At 39.4% G+C, this 24,573-nt stretch overlaps 1 protein-coding gene across 1 annotated transcript in view; it reads left to right on the forward strand.

Moving 5' to 3' along the window:
- Positions 1–24,573, forward strand: part of SGCD (sarcoglycan delta) — a 426,046-nt gene that overhangs the window by 15,239 nt on the left and 386,234 nt on the right. The window contains exon 2 of the mRNA XM_043913387.1: positions 7,337–7,525. Coding sequence (XP_043769322.1) covers positions 7,337–7,525 — 189 coding nt within the window. The remainder of the gene's footprint in view (positions 1–7,336; positions 7,526–24,573) is intronic.

Consider the following 24,573-nt stretch of genomic DNA (forward strand, 5'->3'; position numbering starts at 1 on the left):
ACTTGCCATTACAGGAGACTTGAGAGACACAAGTTCGATCCCTGGGTCAGGAAGATACCCTGGAGGAGGGCACAGCCACCCACTCTAGTATTCTTGCCAGGTGAATCCCATGGACAGAGGAGGCTGGTGGGCTGTGGTCCATAGGGTCGCAAAGTCAGACATGACTGAAGTGACTTAGCAGAGCAAAGCATGCTATTATATGTAATTTTGCAAACATGTATAATTACATTATTGAAAATATTCAATTTTTGAGAATTTTTGATGCATAATTGGTATAGATGGAGGGAAAATCAAGATGGTAAATCACATCAAACAACAAATATTTATTTTGTACCTATTGTGATCTAGACATTGCTATACTATTATAAATCAGCTTTTTACTCCCTTGCTTTAGATTTGGCCTTTGGTTTTCACCGACACTTCAATAACATTTGGATCTCTTATAACTATCTCCAAGGCCCAGCATCATCTGACTCCAGCCAGCATTTCAGCCTCATCTCATGCTCTTCTCTGCTTCACTCAATACAATGAGTCACACAGACCTTGTCCACACTGGGGCCGTTGCCTTTGCTTTCCTTCTTCCTCCTGGAATCATTCTTTTCCCACTTCCCTTACTTTGGTGTCTTTTATTGTCCTTCATATCTCAGCATAAATGTTGCATCCTTAGATAGTTCTCTCTAAATGAATCTTGAGTCTATATAAAATAATTTTCGTCCTGTGGTAATCTTTTTCCCATTACTAGATATATTTCAGTGTAGACACTTTACATGGTTCACTTTGTTTCTTTAAGCACTTGCTGTTCAAAGTCCCCTAACACTCAGCCTGTGAGCTTCCTGAAGGCAAGGTAAATCTTCCTTGTGATATCTTGACTCTGTGCAGTTTATAGAATTTGTTTGATGAGGGAATAGAAGGATGAAGACATTTAGAGAGGTTTAACTTGAGATGGAAGCTGAAGTGAAAGTGATAAGTTGAGTTTAATATTCATAGAATTACAGAATGAAAGTATAACACTGGCCATTGTCTCTGAGATGGGAGAGATAACACTGACTCATAATGTGAGCTTAGGATAAAGAGGCAGAGAGGAGAGTTTGGAAAGACAGAAATCAGAGACAGAAGGAAGGGGCCCTGGGATAGAAGTGTCATGAATTCTAAAGAAGGACAAGGTTTCCAGGGGAGAAGCAGATGTTGGTCAATACCCAAAGCTTCAGCAGGTCCAAGGAAAGGACATTGAATTTTGACCAGGGACATAATTAGTGATTTTTGAATGGGCCATTTCAGTAGATATATGAGAATATGAAGTTTTTAGTATTTGTCAAGGGCCTGGGGACCCTGGGCATCAATGATAGTAAAATTAGGCAACATGTGGAAAAAATTACAAAGGTAAGCTAAGATTGTGTTTAATGATGAAGAGATTTGTGCACAAAACACTGAAGACTGCAAAAAATGTTGTACTCAGTACACTGCTAAAGAGGATGATGGAAATGAAAGCTCCAGGGTAGGAATGCAGCGAAAATGTGAGGGATGGGAAAGCATGCCTTTAGGATATGTGAGGGAATGGGTAATCTGGTGAGAAGTAACAGAAGTAGAGGTAAAGGTGGACCCTGGGATGCTTTTTTTGTGTTGGATGTAAAGTTGGGTTCTTGAAACATGGTCCTTGGGCCTTTTGTATCCAGAATCAATTTTGATGCTTGCTAAAAATACAGATTTCTCTAATGTGCCTACGTCTCACCAAAGTGATTATTCCGTGATGCAAAGCCTATGAATCTGCATTTATTGTTTGCCAGGGTGGTTCTTGCACATTCAAAAGTCAGAAAATCCCTACCAGTGGAATGTAGATAGTTGTACCTTTTATCAAGCTCCCTGGTGGCTCAGATGGGAAAGAAATCACCTGCAATGCAGGCAACCCAGTTTCCATCCCCTGGGTAGGGATGATACCCTGGAGAAAAGGATGGCTATCTACTCCACTCTTCTTACCTGGAGACTTCCACAGACAGAGGAGCCTGTCCGTGGGGTTGTGAAGAGTCGAATACAACCGAGTGACTAACGCTTGCGCTTTTTTCACTTTTCCTGAGCTCAGCTAAGCAGTGATGTATTATGATGGTATTCTACTGAAGTTTTGGTGTATGCTTGAGGTTCTTTATGGGAGGGACCAGAAGACTCTCCAGGTTTTATGAAGCCTGAAACTTAAATAAATTGTGGGACTATTTTAAGGAAAACAATATTAGAAATACAAACTCAAGTTTATAAAGATGACCATGTACTTAAAATGAGAAACGGACTTAAATTTTTAATTTTTAAAAGCTGAACTATTATAAAATCCAGAAAAATAACATTCATAATTATGTGTCTGACATACTTCTTCTACAGTTTTGGTTGCATATCCTTTGATTGCCTCTTAGTATGACAACTCTTGTCATACACAAGTTATATGTGGTACTATCACTTTCTGTACGGACAGTAGAAAGGTAATTGTCTCCTATTCCAGTTTCAATAAAACTTAAAAAAATATTGATGTTTGTGAAGCATATAGCATGCAACTTTACTTACAGAATACAGACAGACAGTGCACACACCCTGAAAACACAAGAATTCTGATTCTCTTTTCCATGGTTCCCATAGAAAAAGGAAAACTGTGGGGAACATTTGTTTTCTGTGCTGCATTGAGTGTATTCTTAACAGGATAGAATTTCTGTTTTGACTGGGTGTCAATGAAAACTGAATTCTATGCTTGAAATTTTAAATAACTGATGATTAGAAAAAAGCAATCTCCAGCTAGCTTCTGGCTCCTCTGCTATCCCCGTGTGTCTGGGGCTTGCTGTCAGAGGACATGTTTATTTACATGGCCACGTGTCCTTTGGTCCTGTACCTTCATGATGCCATGCTTGGTGAGTTGGCATCAAGGGTGGAAGGAGAATTCCTGGAAGACATTCTTACACATGGGGAGCTGGCATAATGTACCTCTACAGGGAAGTGGCTACAAATCATATAAATACATATCATCTAAACTATGTGAACCCCCAATTCCGATTCCTCTTATTTGGACCTTCAAAATGCATGTAAATCTGCCAACGCCACCCAAAATAAAGGGAAGTTGAAAAAGACAGCCTTTTTCATCTTATTTTAGTTGGTTTTACAAAAAATGTGTGATGAGGTTAATACACTACCAGGGAGGGCCCCTTTGAAGGCTGTGGAAGAGACTGGACGAGGGAGAATCTGAAACTACAACTTCGTTCCCTGTGCAGCAGATTTCTTTCAGGAAAGACCAAAAGAAACACAGATTGGAGTCTGGATTGCCTCTTAAATTTTTATTATTTCAACATGTTTCAGTTTTTTTTTTACTAGAAAATTCAATATACTCAGCTTATCTAAATTTTCTTCTTCTAAGCAGAATTATTGATAACAGATGTATCCATTACCTTATTGTTTTGCTGGCAACACTTTGTATTTTTTTTCTTTTAAAAAACTTTATTGGAGTATAGTTGATTTATAATTCTGTATTAGTTTCAGACGTACAGCAGAGTGAATAAGTTATACATAGATCCACTCTCTTTTAGTCTATTTCCCCATAAAGGTCATTACAGACTATAGCGTTCCCTGTGCTACACACCAGGTTTTTATTAGTTATCTATTTTATATATAGTATTGTCAATCCCAAGTTTCTCCCTCTCCCCTTTTCCCCCTTGGTAACCATAAGCTTGTTTTCTACATCCATAACAGAATTTCTGTTCTGTAAATAAGTTCATCTGCACCAACTTTTTTAGATTCCACATATAAGTTATAATCATTTGTACAAAATGGGTCCCTTTCTCCCTTGCTTTCTCCTTCCCTCCCTCCTTCCTTGAATTGCAGACTGGAATTTTTTTTTTTTTTTTAATGTGACTCCTTAAGGTAGGCTGGTAATACGGTTCAGACCCAGGAGTCCTCATGACATGCATAATCTGCCCCTACACCGTGTATCCGAGAATATAGGTTCTGATCCCCTCTCAAGGGTCACTACTTTGGCTTGCTGGCTTTTAGCTCCTCAGCTGGTCAGTTCACACTGGGGCAAAGTTAGTGGTTTCTAGGAGTCCAAAGGGTCTGCAAAAGTGCTTCAAGGGTGGCCAAGTCCTCACTCTTCCTTTAAGCAGAGGAGCTCTGTAGTTTCATATGCTAGACTTTAAGATATTTTTACCTTGAAATAGTTGCATTATGAAAAAGGAAATTTACAACTGATTCACTTTGCTATACAATTGAAACTAATACAACATTGTAAATAAACTGTAATCCAAACAAATTAATGAAAAAAAAAAAAAAAGAGGCAGCGGCAGCAAGGAAGGCATCTGGCTTAATAAAAAACAACCAAACAAAAGGGGCATTTTTTAGATTATTTGTCCCAAATGCCTGGAATGACCTGGGGAGCTTTCCAATTCCATTGTAGCACTCAGAATTTGATTTTGTATCGGTTAAAAGCTTGTTTGGGGTTCTACTGCTTAATCAGGGTTGAGACATTATTCTAGGTCAATGGTATGTAACCTTGTCTACACTTAAGTATTATCTGGGGAACTTTTAAAACTTCTAATGCCTGGGTCTTACCCTTGTGATTATTATTTTGTTAACCTGAGTGTAGGTGGTTTAAAAGCACCACAGGTGCTTCTGATGGGCATCAGTATTGTGAACCCTAAGTGGAGATAGTCATTGCAACTGTCAAGTTCAAATAACCTGGGTATGAAAAGAAATCACATGTGTAATGTCCATATCCACAACTACATAAATATTTATTGAATATTCATTTCCATTTGATAGCTAAGTTACATAATGCCCTCCATTGATTGGGACAAATGTTAGAGAAAAGGCACAGGGTGTGGTGGCAATATTCGCTAGCTTCTGTATACTGGTTTGTCAAGAATTTCTCCTTGTTCTTCACACCTACAAGGGTCAAAAACAGCTATTTTTGTCCTTGCCACCCACCCCCCACAAACTCTGGAGCAACACACAAATGGGTCAGCTTCTCTAGTGTTAAGTTAGCTGATGTATAAAACTAGTTGATTAGAATCAAAGAATCTTGCAAATAGGATTCTAAGATTTAGTTTAATTTATGGAATATGATTCCTTGGAAAAGAAAGGTCTAATTTCCTTCAGACTTATAAGACATTTTCTTCCCTTCTTATTGATCTTAGTGTGTGAAATGGTCAGTGAGAGATGACATTGCTGTGTTCCCATGTTGCTTCAAATACCCCGACTTGCAGAATTATAAGGGGCTGAGTAATACCATTGAGATACTTTCATAATGTGACACTCACTGCTTGGTTGGGAACTCAGGGCTTTGGGAGCCAGAAGTGGAAATGTGCAAGGATACAAATAAGAACTTTCTCCTGGTATTTGGCTTGGACAACCCCAGGTGGCAGTAGATTTTATAGTGGGTGGAAAAACATTCAGCATTTGCTCAGCATTCATGCATTCATTTGTTTTTTACTTATTCATTCCACACACATGTGTTTAAACATATACTCATTTTAGAGCCTGATTTTGGTGCTAGGTAAGTATTCAGAATGGCATAAATGTGTGTAGGTCTTCACTGAACATTTGAATAGACCTTAAGTAAGAATTCATTTGGCTTTTCAAATGGAATTCCACTGGTGTATAAAGGCCATGGGTTCTCCGGGGGATTTTTAGATTTTATGTGTGCATTTTAGTGATTAGCTAAAAACCACACAGTGATTATATTCTGAACCACCCAGAAGATGACATCATAACCAAGGGTGCGATTTTAGGGTCTACAGTTTGTCTGTCACATGGTCACCTTGGCACCACTTATCACCCCCGTAATTGCTATTGACTAAGATGAAAATAAGTGGAGAACGGCCTTATTCCTAGAGAATACGGTATGCCTACGTGAGGGCCAAATGAGGTAAAAAACAGCAAAATAAAAGTTGTGCGGCCATTTGAATGGACAAAAGCAGCAGGGCTGTGTCGCATGGCTCATGGCAGAGCAGGGACGCTGTGCTCAGAAGATGCTGTGCTAAAGCTCTTGCTACCACAATATGCTGTGTAGTTTTGCAGATCATCATTCTTCTCAGTAGGCACTTATTTTCCATTTTGAACAATACGCACTGGTAACTTTGTTTGTATTTCATTTTAAAATTTGTTTTGGTTGGAGAATTTTATAGAAGTGATGTTTACTTAGGTTTGTGTTGGTACCTAATTAGTAGTGCTAGTATAATTTGTGTCAACAGCAGGGGTTGGGGAAACCTTCCTTACTTTAAAGGGGATTGGTATATTACTTAATATTGGCAGATTTTTTTTTCTAATTTATCTCACTCTACTATAATCACTGTTTAGTTCATTTTTCCCGTTAGCCTGTAAGCTCCTGGAGTGCATAGTCATACCTTACTTGACTTTCAGACTCTTTTATATTTATTAAATAAATGTGTTGTTAAGAATTAGAATCATCTAACTCCTAAGGACTACTTGAAAGGGTAGTGAGATCTCTGTCAAGGGAGGCATTTAAACACAGGCTATCACTTTTGGAGGATTCCTGAATCAAGTGAGCACGTCAACACCTCCTTGAACTCTGGAAGGCAGGGTCAAAATTGTTACTTTTGCCACTGTGCTGCGCTTCAGTTACCTCTGACTCTTTTCAAACCCCATGGACTGATTTTGCTACTGATTTGCCACTTTCTGGCAATACAGAATAATTTCTTTGGAGATCATTTTACCCCAAATCAATTGCCTAAATAGTAGTAGCGTAACGTTAGTTGCTCAGTCACGTCTGACTCTTAGCGACCCCATGGATTGTAGTCCACCAGTCTCCTCTGTCCTTGGGATTTTCTAGGCAAGAATACTGGGGGGTTGCCATTCCCTTCTCCAGGGGATCTTCCTGACCCAGGGATTGAACCCGGGTCTCCCGCATTGCAGGCAGATTCTTTACCGTCTGAGCCACTAGGGAAGCCAAGTAGCATAGTACACCAGCACAGTGAACTGTAGAGGTTAATCTACTTTTGCAAGTGAATTCTCAATTTTACCCTGAAGACTTTGGGTGTCTCCCTCATAAAGATGTCGGAGTTCTAAGAATCATTTGGAAAGTGAATTCCTGTGGGTCCCTCTCCACCTGCGATATGTATGTGGATATCTCAGAGCGCATGATGAGAGATGGCTGCATGAAAAAAGAGGGCTCACGCATGCATCCAGAGGAGCCACTTTTGTCCAGAGGATACAGATTTTAGATTTGTCAGGAAGGCAGAAACATACAGACAGCAGTCAGCCACATGTCTTCAAGTTGATTTTTTCCTATTCTTTCCCCCGCTCTTTCTCCTCGCAGTTTAACATGAGTGCTTCTCTCTCGGCTGATTTATTTCAGATGCCTCAGGAACAGTATACCCATCACCGGGCCACCATGCCCAGCTCTGAGGGGCCGCAGGTATACAAAGTGGGGATTTATGGCTGGCGGAAAAGATGCCTGTATTTCTTTGTCCTACTCCTGATGATTTTAATACTGGTGAACTTGGCCATGACCATCTGGATTCTCAAAGTCATGAACTTCACAATTGTAAGTAAGACCATACAGTTTTCTTTAGCTCTTTTTGGGGAAGGGAAAGCATGGGGGAAGAAAAAAGAATGTGGAAAGTGATGGTAGTAAAATTCAAAATAACCTACAAGCAGTGGTTTTGATGGGGGTGGGGGAAAAGTGTTGCTGTTCAGATTACATGTGAAGATTGATTTCTTTTAAATCTCAGCTCTTCAGAGGCTGGTAATCCAATTGTGAGGTGTTTCTCTCCTTTTGTGATCCTCATGTGAGTTTTCCCTACATTTTGATAACTGTGTTTCTATAGCCTGTAACTTACAAATAATTTGAGTAAATAATGTAGGGAGAAGGATGAGATAAAGACCAAAGTAGTAAGTTTGTGGTTTTTTTTTTTTTTAATTTTAGTAGTAATTAAGAAGGTTTTTGTGAGGTAAAGGTTGAAACATCAGTGTTAAATTAGCCTTTGGAGAACATTAAAGAATTTTCAGTATCTATTTACACCTGATAGTTAATGGATCATTTCCTCCATTTTTAGGAATAGAAGGAGAGGAATATAGCCATGTCACTTTTTTTTTTCTTTTTTTAAAAGAATTTGTGTTTATACTTCCTTGAAGAAATTCGTGATCTTGGTACCTAGGGCCATGCAGCAGATTGGACATTTGCTTGTTGAAGTTCAAATAAAAAGAAAATCTTGGCAAAAAGATTTTTGGAGTTATTCTGAGGTATTTCCCTAGAGCTTTTGTAAAGACTGTAACAGTATATATAAGTTCTTGTATTAGTGAGAGCATAGTCCTAAAAATGCTTTCTTTTCCTCTGGTAATGTCAAAAGTAAGTAATTATGTTGGCAGTATAAAAGAACTCCTGTGTGATAAGGAAATGTAACCGTAACATAATTAAAAGTAAGGTTTTCATGTGAAAATCCAAAATAGAATAGTGGATATTTGTCTTTCCTGAATAATAGAGTTTATTTTTAATCCCTTACATCTGTGCACAGGTAGACTTTCTTGCCTTTTCTCAGGCCATTTCTTCTCCTCGGGCTGCCTTTCTTCATTTTCTGCCTGGTGTAACTCCTCCCTGATGCTCCTGTAGCTCCATTTATGTCTGTATTATTTTACTGATCACTCCAGATAATAATTTTTACATGTGTCTCCCAGGCAGCATGAACTTTGATAATAGCAGGGGTGGCATCTCTTTTCTGTGGGCCTTTGTTCATCACTCATGAGAGGGGCTATTGGCACTTGACTCATGAGGATTACATAAACCAGTGTTAGTGCATCAAAAGGGCTCACTTTTAAAATTGAAATATAGTTGATTTACAATGCTGTGTTACTTTCTGCAAAACTATTGAGTTATACATACGTATGCTTTCTTTTTCACTTTCTTTTCTGTTATGGTTTATCATAACATATGGAATATAGTTCCCTGTGCTATACAATAGGACCTTGTTGTTTATCTGTTTTACATATAATAGCTTGTATCTGCCAATCCCCAACCCCCAGTCCTTCCCACTCCTATCTACCTCCAGGCAACCACAAGTCTGTTCTCTGTGATTCTGTTCCTGTTTCAGATAAGTTCATTTGTTCCATATTTTAGATTCCACATATAAGTAACATTATATGATATTTGTCTTTCTCCTTCTGATTTACCTAATGTGATAATTTCTAAGTACATTCATGTTGATACAAAAGGCATTTCATTCTTTTTATGGTTGAGTAGCATTCCATTGTGTATTTTTACCACATCTTTCTTTATCCATTCATCTTTTGATGGACATTTTGGTTGTTTTCATGTCTTGGCTATTGTGAATAGTGCTGCTCTGAATATGAAGGTGCATGTATCTTTTTAAATTATGTCTTTGTCTAGGAGTGGGATTTCTGGATCTTGTGGTAACTATTTTTAATTTTTGAGGGACGTTCTGTAGTGGCTGCACCAACTTACATCCCTGCCTACAGTGTAAGAGGGTTCTCTTTTATCCACACGCTTTCCAGCATATGTTATTTATAGACATTTTAATGATGGAGAATGGTTCACTTTTTAATATTTGCAGTAAGCACCAGGAAGTTAAGCTTCTGAATTGCAGTTTTAAGTTTTGAAGATGATACAGGTCAATTTCCAATGTATTGTAGGGGTCTAAGATGATATGTTCTAGAATATTGGAGCATATTAGGTTCTACTGCTGAATTAGAATCTGTAAACATTTTTTTGAACTTGAACTTAGTTTATATAAAAAAAAATCAGAGAAGTGTTTTAAGTGAAAGAGAGAGAGGGAGGTATGATCCAAGTTGTAGTCTAGATACTTGCTCGTATAAGGGTGCAATATAATGGAGAAAGTGTCTCAAAGTTTAAGGCTTGAAAAGGTGTCATGAATCTGCCCTTAAGTCCAAGGGACTATAGTTGTCATTTGTCAATATACATGTTCTGTGATGTTTTTATTTCATATTTCAAAAACTTTAAAGTAGAAAAATTCTATATTGTAATATAAATAGAAGAGTGAAGCTAGGGCAGTAGAATGAAGAATAAATGTTCAAAAGACATTTAAAAGATGGAAGTGACATACCTCAACCTCAGCTAGTGTTTGGATATGAGTTGTTGAGGGATTGGAAGATAATTCTGGAATACTCCGGGTTCTTGATAGTGAGATGGTTGGATGGTGGGACAAGAAGAACAAGATGGAATTCATTATCTTTCCACTGAAATTTAGCTGAGACTCATGTATCCCTCTCATTCCCTGTTTCGGGCTGTTTTTGTTATATTGACATAGTTTGACGTGAAGTTAATGTATAGAACCTGAAAGATTAGAGGGTGAATGTGGTGGAGAATATGAACTCAAACCTAGATAACTGTGATATTACACAAATCTGGCTTCTCAAGTATGTTTCATCTGGCAGGCTCAATAGTGAGATGTCTATGTAAATGTATATTGAGTTACAGTTCACTCTGAATGTTATGTGAGTTTGGGGAGCAATATGATATTAAGGTAATAATCTATATAAAATAGGCTATTTCCTGTAGTTAACTAAATTGATTGCCCAAGTTGAGAGTTCTTAAAGATTTACCAAACCAAGTACTTACTGAGGTGAGAATAATGCCATTATTAGTCATAATGGATAATTTTGTAAGACTAATGCTTCTGAGCAAATAGAGCTGAAGTGTCAGAAAATTGGTCTTTCCCTGGATGGTAAAAACATATTCTCCATAAATCACTGTATAATGCATATCCCTTTAGAATTGTAATTCTATTCCACAAATAATAATTTACTGACAGTGAATGTCTTGAGAAAGAATGAGGTGTTCACCAATATTACATTGGTGAGTGTGGGGTGAACACAGTGCAAAATCCAGTGTGATAGGAATGAAGCAGTTTCTGTGAGGATTCTGGATGATTGTCAAGAGGAAAGACTGATTATTTGGTACACCTGGAATGTTTAGTAATTTGGGATTTGGAAAAGTTCACACCTTAATCAAACCCTCTGAGTAATGGCAAACCAAGAGCTATGTCATCTGCAAGTGTTTCTGAGGACTCGGCAGTTTATCCAATATCGGACATCCAGAATTTTCTATGGTGTCAGATTTGCATTCTATGCTGTCCCCAAGGGTTATGCTGAAAGAGTCCTTCCATTATAATAATCTGGACAAACATCCAACCAAGTTTTATTTGTCCCAGATGTAAATCAGAATAAAAATGAATTTTTTTCCCTCTGCTTTTAGCAGATTACTCTGCTGTTCATTATTAATCAAGACAGAATTACAGTCTTCTACTCTTTTCTAGTGTTTTCCCCTACTTGGAAGAGTGTTTAATTTACCTATGTTTTAAACACCCATAGGTTCAGCTCTCATAGTTTATCACACACTGTGCTTTACAAGGAAACTAGTATTATTTATTAAGCATGTGCTAAATATGTGCTAGTCACTGCTTGGCAGTTAAAAAAAATTATCTTGTTTAATTTTCCAAACAACCCTACAAATTAGGTATTACAGTCTGCGTTTTAGTAAAATAAAGCCCAAGGCTCAGAGAAGTTGAGTGACTTTCTAAAGGAAACAGCTAGTAAGTCAAAGAACTGGTGACTGACTTCAAAGCCTACCCCTTTATACCACAACATACAGTCAGTTCAGTTAAGTTCAGTTCAGCCTCTCATGTTCATGTCGTCTTCCTCTAGCTAACTGCTACAATGACCTGGCTTTTCAACACAACTCTAAAGCTGCTGAAGTGGTTCATTACCTTTGTAACCTGCCCCATGTCATCAGATCACAAATTTGCTTCCCATCCAAGATATCCACTGACTTTTCCTGCGTGGAGTAGTTCCTGATAATTATGTCCTTAACTCAGTCCTTAACTCAGTTCTCTTTATCTACAGCCAATGACCTCTCCCTTCACTGCTTCCATCTTTTGTTATACTCCCTTGTTATGTTTATATAAACATTTAATGCAAACTGAATAATGCTATCTGTGTCATAGGTTGGTGTGTAGACTCTGAGTTAGCACCTGACCTGTAGGAAGATTTCGTGTTGGGGACAGAAAATCATAGGAGACCCCACTCAGGGTAGTGGTTAGGGGCTCAGACTCAGGGCAAAGATGCTCTATGTTCACATCTGAGTTCTGCTACTTTGACAAATTTTTCAACCTCTCTGTACTGCCATATATTGGGAGTAATAGCAATACCCACCTGTTTATATGATTGTGTGAAGAGTGAATGAGGTGATAAATGTGAAGTGTTTAGGAAAGGAGCTTGTTCCAAAGTAAATGCCTTCTTTTAGTGTTTGTCATTATCATCATCATCATCATTTATTGAAGGCTCATTTTGCATCAGGCTCTCTGCCATTGCAACTTGTAAATATCTAACTTAATCCTTATGTGGATTGGTATTATGATACCAACTTCAGAGGGAGGAGAGAAGCTCAATAACTTGATTTGGGATCACATAGCTAAAAAGTGGCAGAGTAGAGGTTTGAATCCAAACAGTGTTAGTCTTGAATATGGTTTATTCATCTCTGTGATTGTGGGGCAGTGCAGAAATCTCTAGCATGAGTGTCAATGGGACACCTAGTGGGCTATGAACTACACCTTTTCCTTCTGATGCTCAGTACAGAAATGAATGCAGTGAATTAGGTGTCCTTTAGGACTGCAAGGCATCTTCCTGTTTGAACACTACAGTTTTGTCTTTGGAGCTTGACCTTGACCATGTGAGATCTCTCTCTGTAGAGGGCTGCTGCTTCTACCAGTGTGTTCCAGCAGCCCAATCCAAATAACTTGGGCTCAAAGACCTCCCAAAATACTGCAGTATTGATTGTCTACAGTGTCATTTAGCACAAGTGCTTATTAGTGGCAAAGCTTAAAAAGTTTGCTTTCCGATGAGTGTGAAATCATTCATTATTAGATGAAATAGGGACCTTGAGCCACCTCTTCAAACATCCTCATCTTGCAGCTGATTGAACCAAAGATGATGATGAAGTTGCCTGACCCAGCTTGAGCATCCCAACCATACTGGGAACTCCTCAGGAGCAGGGCTTGTATTCTATTCATATTTATAGCCATGGACCAGTGCCTGGTATGCAGTCAGCTTTCAATGTGTGTTTGTTATTGTCAAACACATTTGAGTATTTTATAGAGACCACATGTATGAGATGATGGATGTCAAGTACCTGGTCTGTGCTGGGCACACAGTATGTCCTAGATAAATTGTAGCTAGCTATACTAGCGTTTAGCAGATCGTCTAACTTCTCTTTCTTTTGCCACTCATTAAAATTACAAAATCCAAACCATTGTATCTATGATTAAGAAGAGAATGTCCATTTGTTTAATAAAAACTAAAACAGAACTTACTTTGTAATGTTCCTGTATAATCTCCATAAAAATTCCTATGAAGCAGACACTACTATCATGCATGTTTTACAAATGGGATGAGGAGGTTCCAAGAAGTGCAATAACTTGTCCAAGGTCACACAGTCAGTGAGCGCTGAAGCTGAGATTGGGTCACAGGAGTCTGGCTTTTGAGCCTGCACTCTTAATCAGTACACTCTGCTGCCCATTTTCCAAGTGCTATTTTTCATGAAGACAAATTGAATTTGTTCAGTGCAGTGTCTAAAACATGATTTATTTACCCTAAAGTAAGATAAAGATCCATTGAGGGTCAGAGGAAGGCATTCTAATACTTGTAAACTGGACACAGTGTAAAACAGTAAAAGCCAGAGAGAATGGGCAGTGAGTTCCATAACTCAGAACACTGACACATCATCTGTTTGGAGAAGGATTGAGGAGCCATGGCCCAGTCAAACTAACTCAAGCAGAAGGGAGTGAGGATATACTTGCAGAGGAAACAGGACAGGGGCTCTCCTGGTGCGTCGGTGGGTCTCATGGCCATGGGACCCAGAGTGCTCTTAAGAACCAATGGCAGTGTTGGTGATGCCCATCCTCTGATTTTACTGGACCACGTGGCCTTGGTATTGCCCTGAAACATTTCCTTCTGTTGGCAGGCCAGGATCCCTCTACCTTTGTGGGCCTACCAGTTACCTCCTGTGTTTATCCGTTTCCTGCTTCCTGGCATCTTCAACATGTGTGTGCCTTTGACTGTTTCTCTGTAATGACTTTCCCCTTCTGCCCCCACCTCTCCCCACCCTAGTCTCCTTCTGTTAACCCACTTGAAGTTCCAGAGAAGGGGACTTCACTGGCTCAGCAGATTGTATACATCATGTTGTACTTGCTTATTGTGCATGGACCACAGGAGATGCCCCATCAGCTGTGACCTGGGCGGGTAGAATCATTTGGTCAGTCCTGCTCATCAAGCAGCTGGGCCAGGACTTCCCTCCCATAAGGTCAGAAATTTGCTTGAAAATCACACCTATATTTGATCTTCCATACACATGCTCTTTTTAAGCTTTTCTCTAATTTCTCAGATTTTCTCAGAAGTCCTCCCAGATAAACCTGGCAACTCTTTTGTTTTTGCTGTATCTGGTGTCCTGCGGTGGGGAGACATGCAGAACTGCACTATTTTATTTTCCTGTTTCCCCTGCAGAGATGGTAACCTTAAACTATTCACCTTTATAGTGACAGCGTTCAACAACTTCCTTAGTATATAGTAGATATTTAGAATGTTTATTGAATAAATGAATGCAAAAAATTTATGAATAGCCCATCACTTTAAATTAGTGTGTAAAGATGAGTTAATAGAGCTTTATATGGCTTTTAAAATGAAGTATTAGTTGATTTATTAAGGTAGACAGACCATAAATGAGATGAGTGCTTGAATTTGATTATGAAAAGGTATTTTTAATACAGACACTCCCTCCTGTGTATCAACTACCTGCTACATTTTAATTACACAAGTCAGGAGTGTGAAATAGACAAGAAGCAGGAGAAATCATCCTAGTTAATATACAGATTTGCTCAGGAAATGGGAGAAAATGATATTATTGGCTTTAGTTGTATCTTTCACTTAACATTGTTAATGAATGTATTGTGAATAGCAATTGCTTCAGCTCTGATGCCAGTGTCACTTGAGAACTTGGAAAGGCTTTTTATACTGAGAACACTGTGTTTCCATCTCTCAGTGCTCTGTCTCTGGAGGTTACTTTTTCATCCATTAGCTCAAATTCATCAAGCTGAAAAATGACCACAATGTTATTTTTAAGGCGGCATAAACATTGTAATGCAGAAAAACACAGGACAAAAATCCACTCTGTTCCATGAAAGTCCTGGGATACGGCTCTGTCATGTCCTATTTAGTTTGAAGCTTACTGTGTTTTATACCTTTTGCAAGAATGCAAATCCTCAAGGATGATTTTAGTCCTTGTAATTACTGCAAAATGCTATAAAACAAGCTTGTTACAAACTTGTACAATTTATTGGGCGCTTTTGCTACAGTTTGATTGGTATTTCATAAGCACATTGTGCAGCACTGTGGTTTTTCTGGTCATTAAAGATTATAACAAAGAAAATCCTGTACTTTAATAGAGTGTAATTTACTAAGAAGAAGAAACATGTGAAATTTTAATAAGTTCCCCTAAGTGACAGACTTTTTAAGGGAGTGTGAAAGAAGAAATTAGTCAAAGGTAGAAGGCCCTGGAAGGCTCCTTAGGTTGAGGCTTAAAGGATAGAGAAGGACCTTTTGAATGGTGTTTAACGCAGAGAACGCGCTGTGACTGTAGCCTGGATGCAGGGATGTTAAACACGGGTCACCTCGGATACTGTAGTTCCTTCCAGTGCTGAGAGGCCAGGCCTCTGGAGAGCGGAGTGCGTGGGGAAAGAGGCGAGCAGGCGCTGATGCCGGTCAAGTTCAACAGGATGCAAATTATAGATACTCTTGGGAGGTCAAACTGGGAAACTTGAGTTCCAATTATAAACAAATCACTGTGCAACATTAACTTATTATTTGGATAATATTTATGACCTTTCCCACTTATTATCATCTCCATACACTCGAAATTCACTTTATTTGTGATTCTAGAATTGAGAAAAAGAATGTCAGAAAAATCTGTCTGGATTTCTGTCTTCTTCCATCACATATAGCTGCTCCCAGAAGGAATTTGTAGTTCTTTTTTGGTCATGCTGCTGTGAACTCTGAATGACTCTTAGAAATCAGAAGTTGCAACCACATTATGGGGATCTCTCCACTCTTACTGAGGCATTAAGCAATCATAGGAGAGAAGTTCTGAATCCCAAGAGGCATTTTACCACTGTGAACTCAGAGACCAGTCCTTCCACAGCAGAAAGGTTATTCAGAGCTTCCCCAGTGGCTCCATGGTAAAGAATGCACCTGCAATGCAGGAGATACGGAGATGTGGGTTCGATCCCTCCTCCCTGGGGACCTTCCCAACCCAGGGATCAAACCAAGGTCTCCCGCACTGCAGGCAGACTACATTCTGAGCCACCAGGGAAGCGAGCCATCCTCACCAGAGCAGATAGAAAGCATTTCCACTAATGCAGGAAGGTCTCTGTTACAAAACAGGTCTAAAATCGGTGAGCCTACCTCTCAGACAGGTCATGGAGAGCATGTGAAGTGAACGTGGAAAAAGATTTTTCATTTCCTTCCATATAACAATTGGTGCCTTGCCTTTCTGTGCCTTAGACAGTCTTTAAGGCCTGGCCTGCTCAGTCGTGTCCAACTCTTTGCCACCCTTTGGACTGTAGCCCACCAGGCTCCTCTGTCCTTGGGATTTCCCAGGCAAGAATACTGGAGTGGGTTGCCATTTCCCTCTCCAGGGGATCTTCCTGACGGGGCCTGGAGTCATAGGCCTAAGATAGGAAAGTAAACAAACAAACAAAACCCTCAAACAGAAGTTAGAGAAACAAGGCTTCCCAGGTGGGTCAGGGGGTAAAGAATTTGCTTGCAATGCAGGAGACCATTGTTTGATCCCTAGGTCGGGAAGATCCCCTGGAGAAGGAAATGGCAACCCACCCCAGTATTCTTGCCTGGAAAATCCATGGACAGAGGAGCCTGGCAGGCTACAGTGCATGGGATCACAAAGAGTCGGACACGACTGAGTAACCATCACTCACTCATTCCAGAGAAGGGAGATTACCATCTGTTGAACAGATGCCCCAAATAACTACATTTATAGCAGTTTGCTCCTTTTCCTCACACCCAATCTCTGCTACTCCCCTCCTTTCAGTATTCCTGACTGGATAGGTAGTGAGATTGGGATAGAGGACCTTTTGTGAGGATCTTTTGTGGGTAAAGAGCTGTACTGAGTGGGGGAGTCACTGGGATCACTTTTGAGTCTTATTTTCTGAACCTGTAGAATATAGAGTTCGACCAAATGATATATAAGGTCTACTATAGCTCATATAATTTCTAATTAAGGGATCCTCCCATATGGTCAGTCAGAATGAGAGAGACTGAATCACTTTTTCCTCTAAAAGTGTATGTGTTTGTGTGTGCTCCCACTACATTTAGACAAAAATCCAAGATGCTCAGTGTCAGGAAATATTTCTAATGCACTGTTGTTATTTTTTTTTAATCTTTAACCTTAACTCATTCCACTATTTAATGAATAATTAGTCTCTTATTTATTGTTATATGGCAAACCACCCCCAAAACGTAGTGGCTGAATACAAGAACAATCATTTATTTTGCTCAGGACTCTCCATTTGGGGTGGACCTCAGTGGGAACTTCAGCCTGGCCTCTGATGTCTAGGACTTCAGCTGAGGAGACTCCATGACTGGTGTTGATTCAACAGTTAGGACTATAACCATCTGGAGGCGTGCTTATATGTGTGGGTCGTTGATGCTGACTGTGAGCTGGGACCTCTGCAAGCCAGAACACCTACACATGGCCCCTCCATGTAGGCTCGTGCGGGCTTCCTGTCCTCCTGGTAGTTGGGTTCCAGGATGTGTGTTCCACTTAAATGAGGTTGAAGTGCCTAATGCTGTTATGACCTAGACTCAGAAGTCGGGTAGCATCACTACATCACTCTGTTTGTGAAGGCAGACACAAAATCCTGCCAGAATTCAAGGGGAAGGCACACAGAATCCCCTCTACAATGAGGGAGTTGCAAGGTTCTAGAGGAACTTGTAGGATGGGAAATTGTTATGGGTTGAATGGTATCCTCTAAAACATAGGGCATCATCTTAATCCCTGGAACTTTGTATTACCTTATTTAGTCTTATCTAGGTTAAGGATCTTGAGATGAGGATTTCTAGTCGGACCCGAAATCCAATGACAGGGATCTTTGTAAAAGTAAGGCAGAGAAAGATTTGACATGGACAGAAGAGAAGCAGGCTGTGTGACCAGAGGCACAGAGTTTGGAGACTACAGCAGACGCCCGCAGACGCTGGGAGATGGGAAGGGCGAGGAAGGATTCCTCTCTAGAGCCTCCAGACGCAGTGGAGCCCAGCTGACACCTTGATTTCAAACTGCTGGCCTCCGGAAATATTAGAGAATGAATGTCTTCTGTTTTAACCTGTCAGTTTGTGATCATTTGTGTGGTGGCTGTAGGAGGTAAGGTTCTGGCCACCTTTGGAAAGTACAGATGGTCCCAAACTTAGGATGGTTTGAATTATGACTTTTCAACTTCATGTTGTAAGAGTTGTGTGGATTCAGTAGATCCAGTTTTAAATTGTTATCTTTTCCCACGCTAGAGGTGGGTGGTGTGGTTCTGTCTCTGGGGTGCAGCAGCTTCCAGCTCCCAGTCGGCCATGCCCTCACAAGGATAAATGACTGGTACACTATGACCTATTCTGCTTTTCCCTTTTAGTTCAGCATCTAATAAGTTACATGATATATCCCATTCTCTAAAATAAGTCTTGGGTTAGATGATTGTGCCCCACTGTAGGCTGCTGTCAATGTTCTGAGCATATGTAAGGTTGGAGAGCCTGAGCTGTGATGTTTGGTAGCTTAGTTATATTAATTGTATCTTGTATCATTTTTTTAATGGCTTAAAGCAATATATATATATATATATGGGTATATATATATATATATATATATATTTTTTTTTTTTGGCCACGCCATGGTGGGATGTGGGATCCTAGTTCACCAGCCAGGGATTGAGTCTACACTCCCTGCACTGCAAGTCGGTGTCGTAACCACTGGATCACCAGGGAAGTCCCAAATGCATTTTTGACTTATCATATTTGCAACAGATAGTGAGCTTTTCAAAATTTGACCCTATTGTAAGTCCAGGAAGATCTGTATGGTCCGGCACACCACCACCACCACCACCACCACCAAGAACAACCGCCATTGACGATGCACACATCACACCTTGTACTGAGCACAGTGCTAAGGGCCTACTTGAGTTCTCTCTTTTTTCCTCGCAGTGACACCGTGAGGGGTGTGCTGTTATCTCCCCTTCATCTATAAGAAAACTAAGCTCAGAGCTTGTTTAACCTGCTTTCTTACTGCCTTTTTCAGCTAGTAAGTAATAGTAATAGTTTGTGTATCTATTACTTACTACATATACAAGGGCATACTATCTGTATGTATACATACATCTGTGCAAGTATGTTGAACTTGAAAGTTTATGCTTTTAACTTTTTCAGAAATGTTTGCTGTCAAAAAATAGATATAACTAGTAACGTGTTTACTGGCAGAATCTTCAATGGCACTGATAGTCACTGTTGTATCTAGGAGTAATAAGGAATGCACATTTTAAAATTACTTCAGAACTGGTTCAGTCATTGACTACTTCAGGCAGTTTTAGCTTCAGGAATATTTTAAGGAATGCAATTAATATTGCTAGCTACAGAACCAGTACCTGTGTTATAAGAATCATGGTTTAGTTACCTTTTGAATTACTTTTCTGCCTTCACTAAGCCACATGTGAATCATCTAACTAAATAAGGCGTTGCTTTGTTAAAAATGGAGTTAAAGAATAGAAAAAATTCTCAGGAGTATAAACTTTATATTTAATGGTTAAACCTTCTAAATGGAATACCTGTATAGCCAAAAATATGCATTATTTGCCAGCTTTTAATTATTGGTCAGCTTTATTAAATATAAAAACATATTAGCATCTCATAACACTAGGTTTGCTACTAGTAGATGCTGTATTGATACAGGATGAGTTAGTGAGTGGAACTTGAGGACAATTTAAGCCTTTTTCAGTAGAAAACAATAGAGCACTGCATCATTCCATAGCCACTTACTAAGGACCTAATGTAATGGAGTCCCAATGTGTTGTTCCCTACACACACACACACACACACACACACAGAGGTTTAAAAAAATCCATAAAATTGTTACTACTACATTTTATGTAATAGTCATCACTGTATTTCAGCAAGTGTTTTTAAGTGACTACTACTTACCAAGGGACACAGTAAGAGAAAACAGAGCTCCGTTCAAGCCTCATAACCACTGTTATGTTTGTAAAAGATCTTGACTCCTTAGAACATTGGTTCATGTTTGTTGCATTACCCGAGTCTCTACCAGCATCCCCATGGGAGAGACATAGCAGGGATAATGCAATTTTACCCTCTTGATTAAAGGGGCAACTGGGGGTCAGTGATCTGCTTAAGGTTTCATGCCTAATAACTACTACAGTCAACCTTCCAACTTTAGAATTAACAAGAATGGACAGTGAGTTGTAGAGCTTTGCCTTTTGCAAACTCAGGGAAGCCTTGAGTCAGTATCTATGGGATGTTTGGTCAAAGACTCGGTACATTCTCATTCCTTAGCTAGCCATTGTATCTAGGTTGGCCAGTGACGGAGTTTTGATCATTCATGCACTGTCTGTAGTTGGCCATGTTAAGTAAGCTTGTTTTCTCTCTGAAATTTCTCTTAATTCTAAGTTTAAAAAAAATAGTGCTCTTCCTAAAATCCAAAGATAGGAGGAAATGATCCTTTGGGTCACTCGGTCACTCATTGACTTAAACCAGCTTCATGTCATACATAGTTGGTTGCTGTTTTAGAAGTGAATGCTTCTTGGTTCACATGAGCAAATTTTTATTTTCTTAATTGAAACCTGCAATGCAGTTCTTGGCAAGGAGGTTTCCATGAGAGCAGGGATAATTTGTATCTTGTTCATTCACTGGTGGAGAACTTCTGATTTTTGTGATTTTCTTTGAAAAATAATTTCCAGGTCCCAATTAAGTGACTGGTTTCTATTTGAAGTCTACGAATCTCTTGTCAGTTTAGTTACCAACTGTGACCACCTAATGAATAAGTAACATTTACTCAACAAATGTTTATTGAACTCTTCCTGTGGGCAAAGCACTGTACTAGGGGCTGGAGGTACAGCAGTGAACAGAAGTAAACGGGGGCCCTCCTCAGAGAGAGCTTACTATCTAGCAGGAGAGACTTGATCATATGATTGAACAAATAAGTACAGAAATGCCACTATAATGAGTGGATGCTTCAAGAATGTACAGAGAGGATGACTTGCCATAATCAAGGAGGAGATTTCCAAGACAACACAATTGTATACATGCTAAAAATGAAATTGAAGAGTGGAGTAAGAGGTGATGGCAATCTAGTATGTGGATCCCTTGAATATCTGATACAGTAGTCTCCACTGGGAGAGTTGGACAGTGGGGAGAGGTGGGATGATGAGGCAGATGGGAGAGGACAGTGGAAGGTGACTTTGCTTTGCTGTACTGTTTTCTAGTGACATTTTGCAAGGAGAATGTACTTAGGTAATACTTATGAGATTCAAAAAAGTAAAAATAATGAGCTAAAATGAAAAAGAGAAGAAAATCATAAAAAAGAAGTAAGAATGTGTCATCATAGTTGCTTTCTTTAAGGACCACTTGGCTACAGTGTGGTTGAATTGGGGACCTCATCTATAAGGATAAATCCAGACTATAATTCCTCACACTGAATATAAATACTCTCTGTATTAGAAAAAGGGAGTTTATTTAGAACAAGTCTTTTGCTTTTTTCATTGCTACAAACAGAATTTGGCCACTCATAGGTATGTTAACTCCTGTATTTGCATATAGATTATTGTCATCAGTAGGGTGACATGTACTGAGAGCTTATTCTGTGCTGGGCATGATACTGAGCACCTCCCATGGGGTATATTATTTCATCCCTAGAAGACGGGTCCTTTAACTCTCTCCCTTTCCCAAATGAATGAACTGAGGCTTCAAAGAGTGGTCAAGTTATTTTTCACCTGGTTTCAGTAAATGACAGAGCTGGGATATGAAGGGAAGCATGAGCCCAGAACTCCTAACAACAGCATCTTACACCCTTCCTCGGTACTCTCCAGGCTGAGAGATCACTGTCTGTTCCTCAGAGCCTCCAGTCCCCATCCTCATGGCATAAGTGGGATGGCTCCAAGAGTCAGCAGCAAGGCTTCATGAAGGAGCCCTTGACTCTGTGTGTGTGTGTGTGTGTGTGTGTGTGTGTGTGTGAGCAGTATATATACTGCTGATGGTCTGCAGTACACCTACTCTGATTTTAGAACCTTCTAAGTGTCCACACATTCAGATGAATACTTCTTACTCCCACCTGGCAGTATGCTTCCTACATAGTATATTGAGAAATTCGCTTTGGTGTTTTCTAATGGGCCTTATTCCCTTTCATATTGTACAAATCACTTACTGAGCTTTAAGAGGTTCAGAGGCCTCACATCAGCAGACTTAAATATGTAGGAGTAAATCCTTCCAGTCTAGACTGCCCAGCTTCTTCACTCATTTTCCATCATGCTGTCATTGTCCAGAGTTGTTATGAAGTCAGGCTGCCAGTTGATGCTTTGGAAGGATCCTGACGTGTGAAAAATGTGATGTTAAAGAAGTGGGAGTTGTGGTTTACAGGCACTTGAGAAAATAGACCTGGATTCAAACCTCAGCTCTGCTACTGGTGAGCCAAGTGATTGATGGTGGACAAGAAGCTTAACTTCTTTGAGCTTCACTTTACTTGTTTGCAGTAATGCAATTCGGGAGTTGTGTTTAAGATTGGGGTGAACCAGAACACAGAGTGTGGTAGACACCCAGTGAATGCTTACTATTATCATTGTCAACTTGGACACTTAAGAGAAGCACCTTACAAAGAGGAAAAGAGGATTCAATTGCAGAAATTCAGCACAGATTCATAAGCTCACTTGTAAAGAAATGACTAATGGAGTCTTAAAAGCATATTTAACTTGGGTGTGGCTGAAAAATCATCTATACTACAAGAATTACAGTCACTCCAGGACTTTTTCTGAATGTATTATTGCTGATTGAACTTGAAACAGAACTGTGTGAAACACAGGAAACAATAACCATTTCAGAGAATGAGAAACAAACTAGTTAATAAACAAAATATAAATTCTGGTATGTCCTCTGAAAGATGTGGCCCTGCATAACTGGGCATGTCTTGCTTCAGACACACATCAGCATGTGTCTCTGGAGAAGTGAAGTTTAGAAAAAGCCCAAAGAATGGGTTGTGACAGCCTAGAAGAACTGAGGGGGATTCTAGACATAGGGAGAGGCAAGTTCAAAGCCTTAGATGGGGAGAAGGCATGGAGTAGTCAGTCCCCTACAGAGGTGTGAAGAGAAGGTCACTCTTCAGTATTGATGGTGGGAGGGCACAGCCTCATAAGCCGCATTAAGGGGAACATACTTGCACTTGGGCACCTGCTCTGCCCTGTGTCTTTTATGAGAAGCTTTTAAAAGCTTGTTCCTGACTTGTGTGATTTGATACTTACTTCAGGTGGTTCAAAGGTCTCACCCTTGTGGAAGTCCTGTGCCTGTAGCTTGGCCATTCAATGCCAGTATCCCTATCTGTCAGGAAGATTGATTGTTCAGACGTCCTATAAATATTGGTGATGGTTTGACAGCTGCTAACATCGTTGGCTAGCTTCTGAGGTGGCACCACCATAGAAAACTTTTAAATAAGGGACACATTGGAGAGGAATTTATGAATATACATTTCATTTGGTTTATTGCAGAGTCCATAGTCCACAAGTATTGTAAATGGGCTCCACTATCTAATCAGGGAATTATAGCAATCTATTAATTGCCATTTTTGATTATTTGCATTTAATTAAGGGGTACTCTTGAGAAAATGAAGGACAGCATAACCTCAAACTATAGTTTTACATCTTGGATAATTGACTGTAATTTCTGTCTTTAGAGCTATCCTAAATTGTTTATTTCTCCAGATGGTTCCTAAAAACTATGATTTTACCTCTTTCCTTTCAGTGGATGACCAGGGGTTTCTCATAAAAGCTTACATGGTGTAAGTTTCTCAACTAAATTAAAGCTTAATTAGCCCAAAATCCAGATCTGTAATGTGTTTATAAAATTTATACAAGCATAATTAATTTCACTTAATTGCATAAATAGCTTTCCCATGCAAATAGTCATCTTTTCTCTGCTGACCTCTAAATGTCAGCTTTCAGGTTATCTGTGTTTCTAGTCGTCCCTGGTAATGTGAAATCAACTTGCATAATTCTAAAAGTATTACTCTTTCCTTTGATTTATGACTTTTATCATGGAAGTCAGTGATTACCTCAGCAACCCATGTTTCATGTTTTGAAAATGTAATGAAAAAAGTGTACTAGAATAGCATTGCTTTTGTTTTGATGGAAACCCAGAAGAAAAATTAGATAAATGATTCTGATACATTCTCCTTAGCCCACTGCTTCTCAGAAAGTTACCTAGGCTTTTTTAGTCTATTTGAATGACAGTTCAAATTACATTGATCAG

This window comes from Cervus elaphus, chromosome 9 (assembly GCF_910594005.1).
Source record: "Cervus elaphus chromosome 9, mCerEla1.1, whole genome shotgun sequence".
Taxonomy (NCBI): domain Eukaryota; kingdom Metazoa; phylum Chordata; class Mammalia; order Artiodactyla; family Cervidae; genus Cervus; species Cervus elaphus.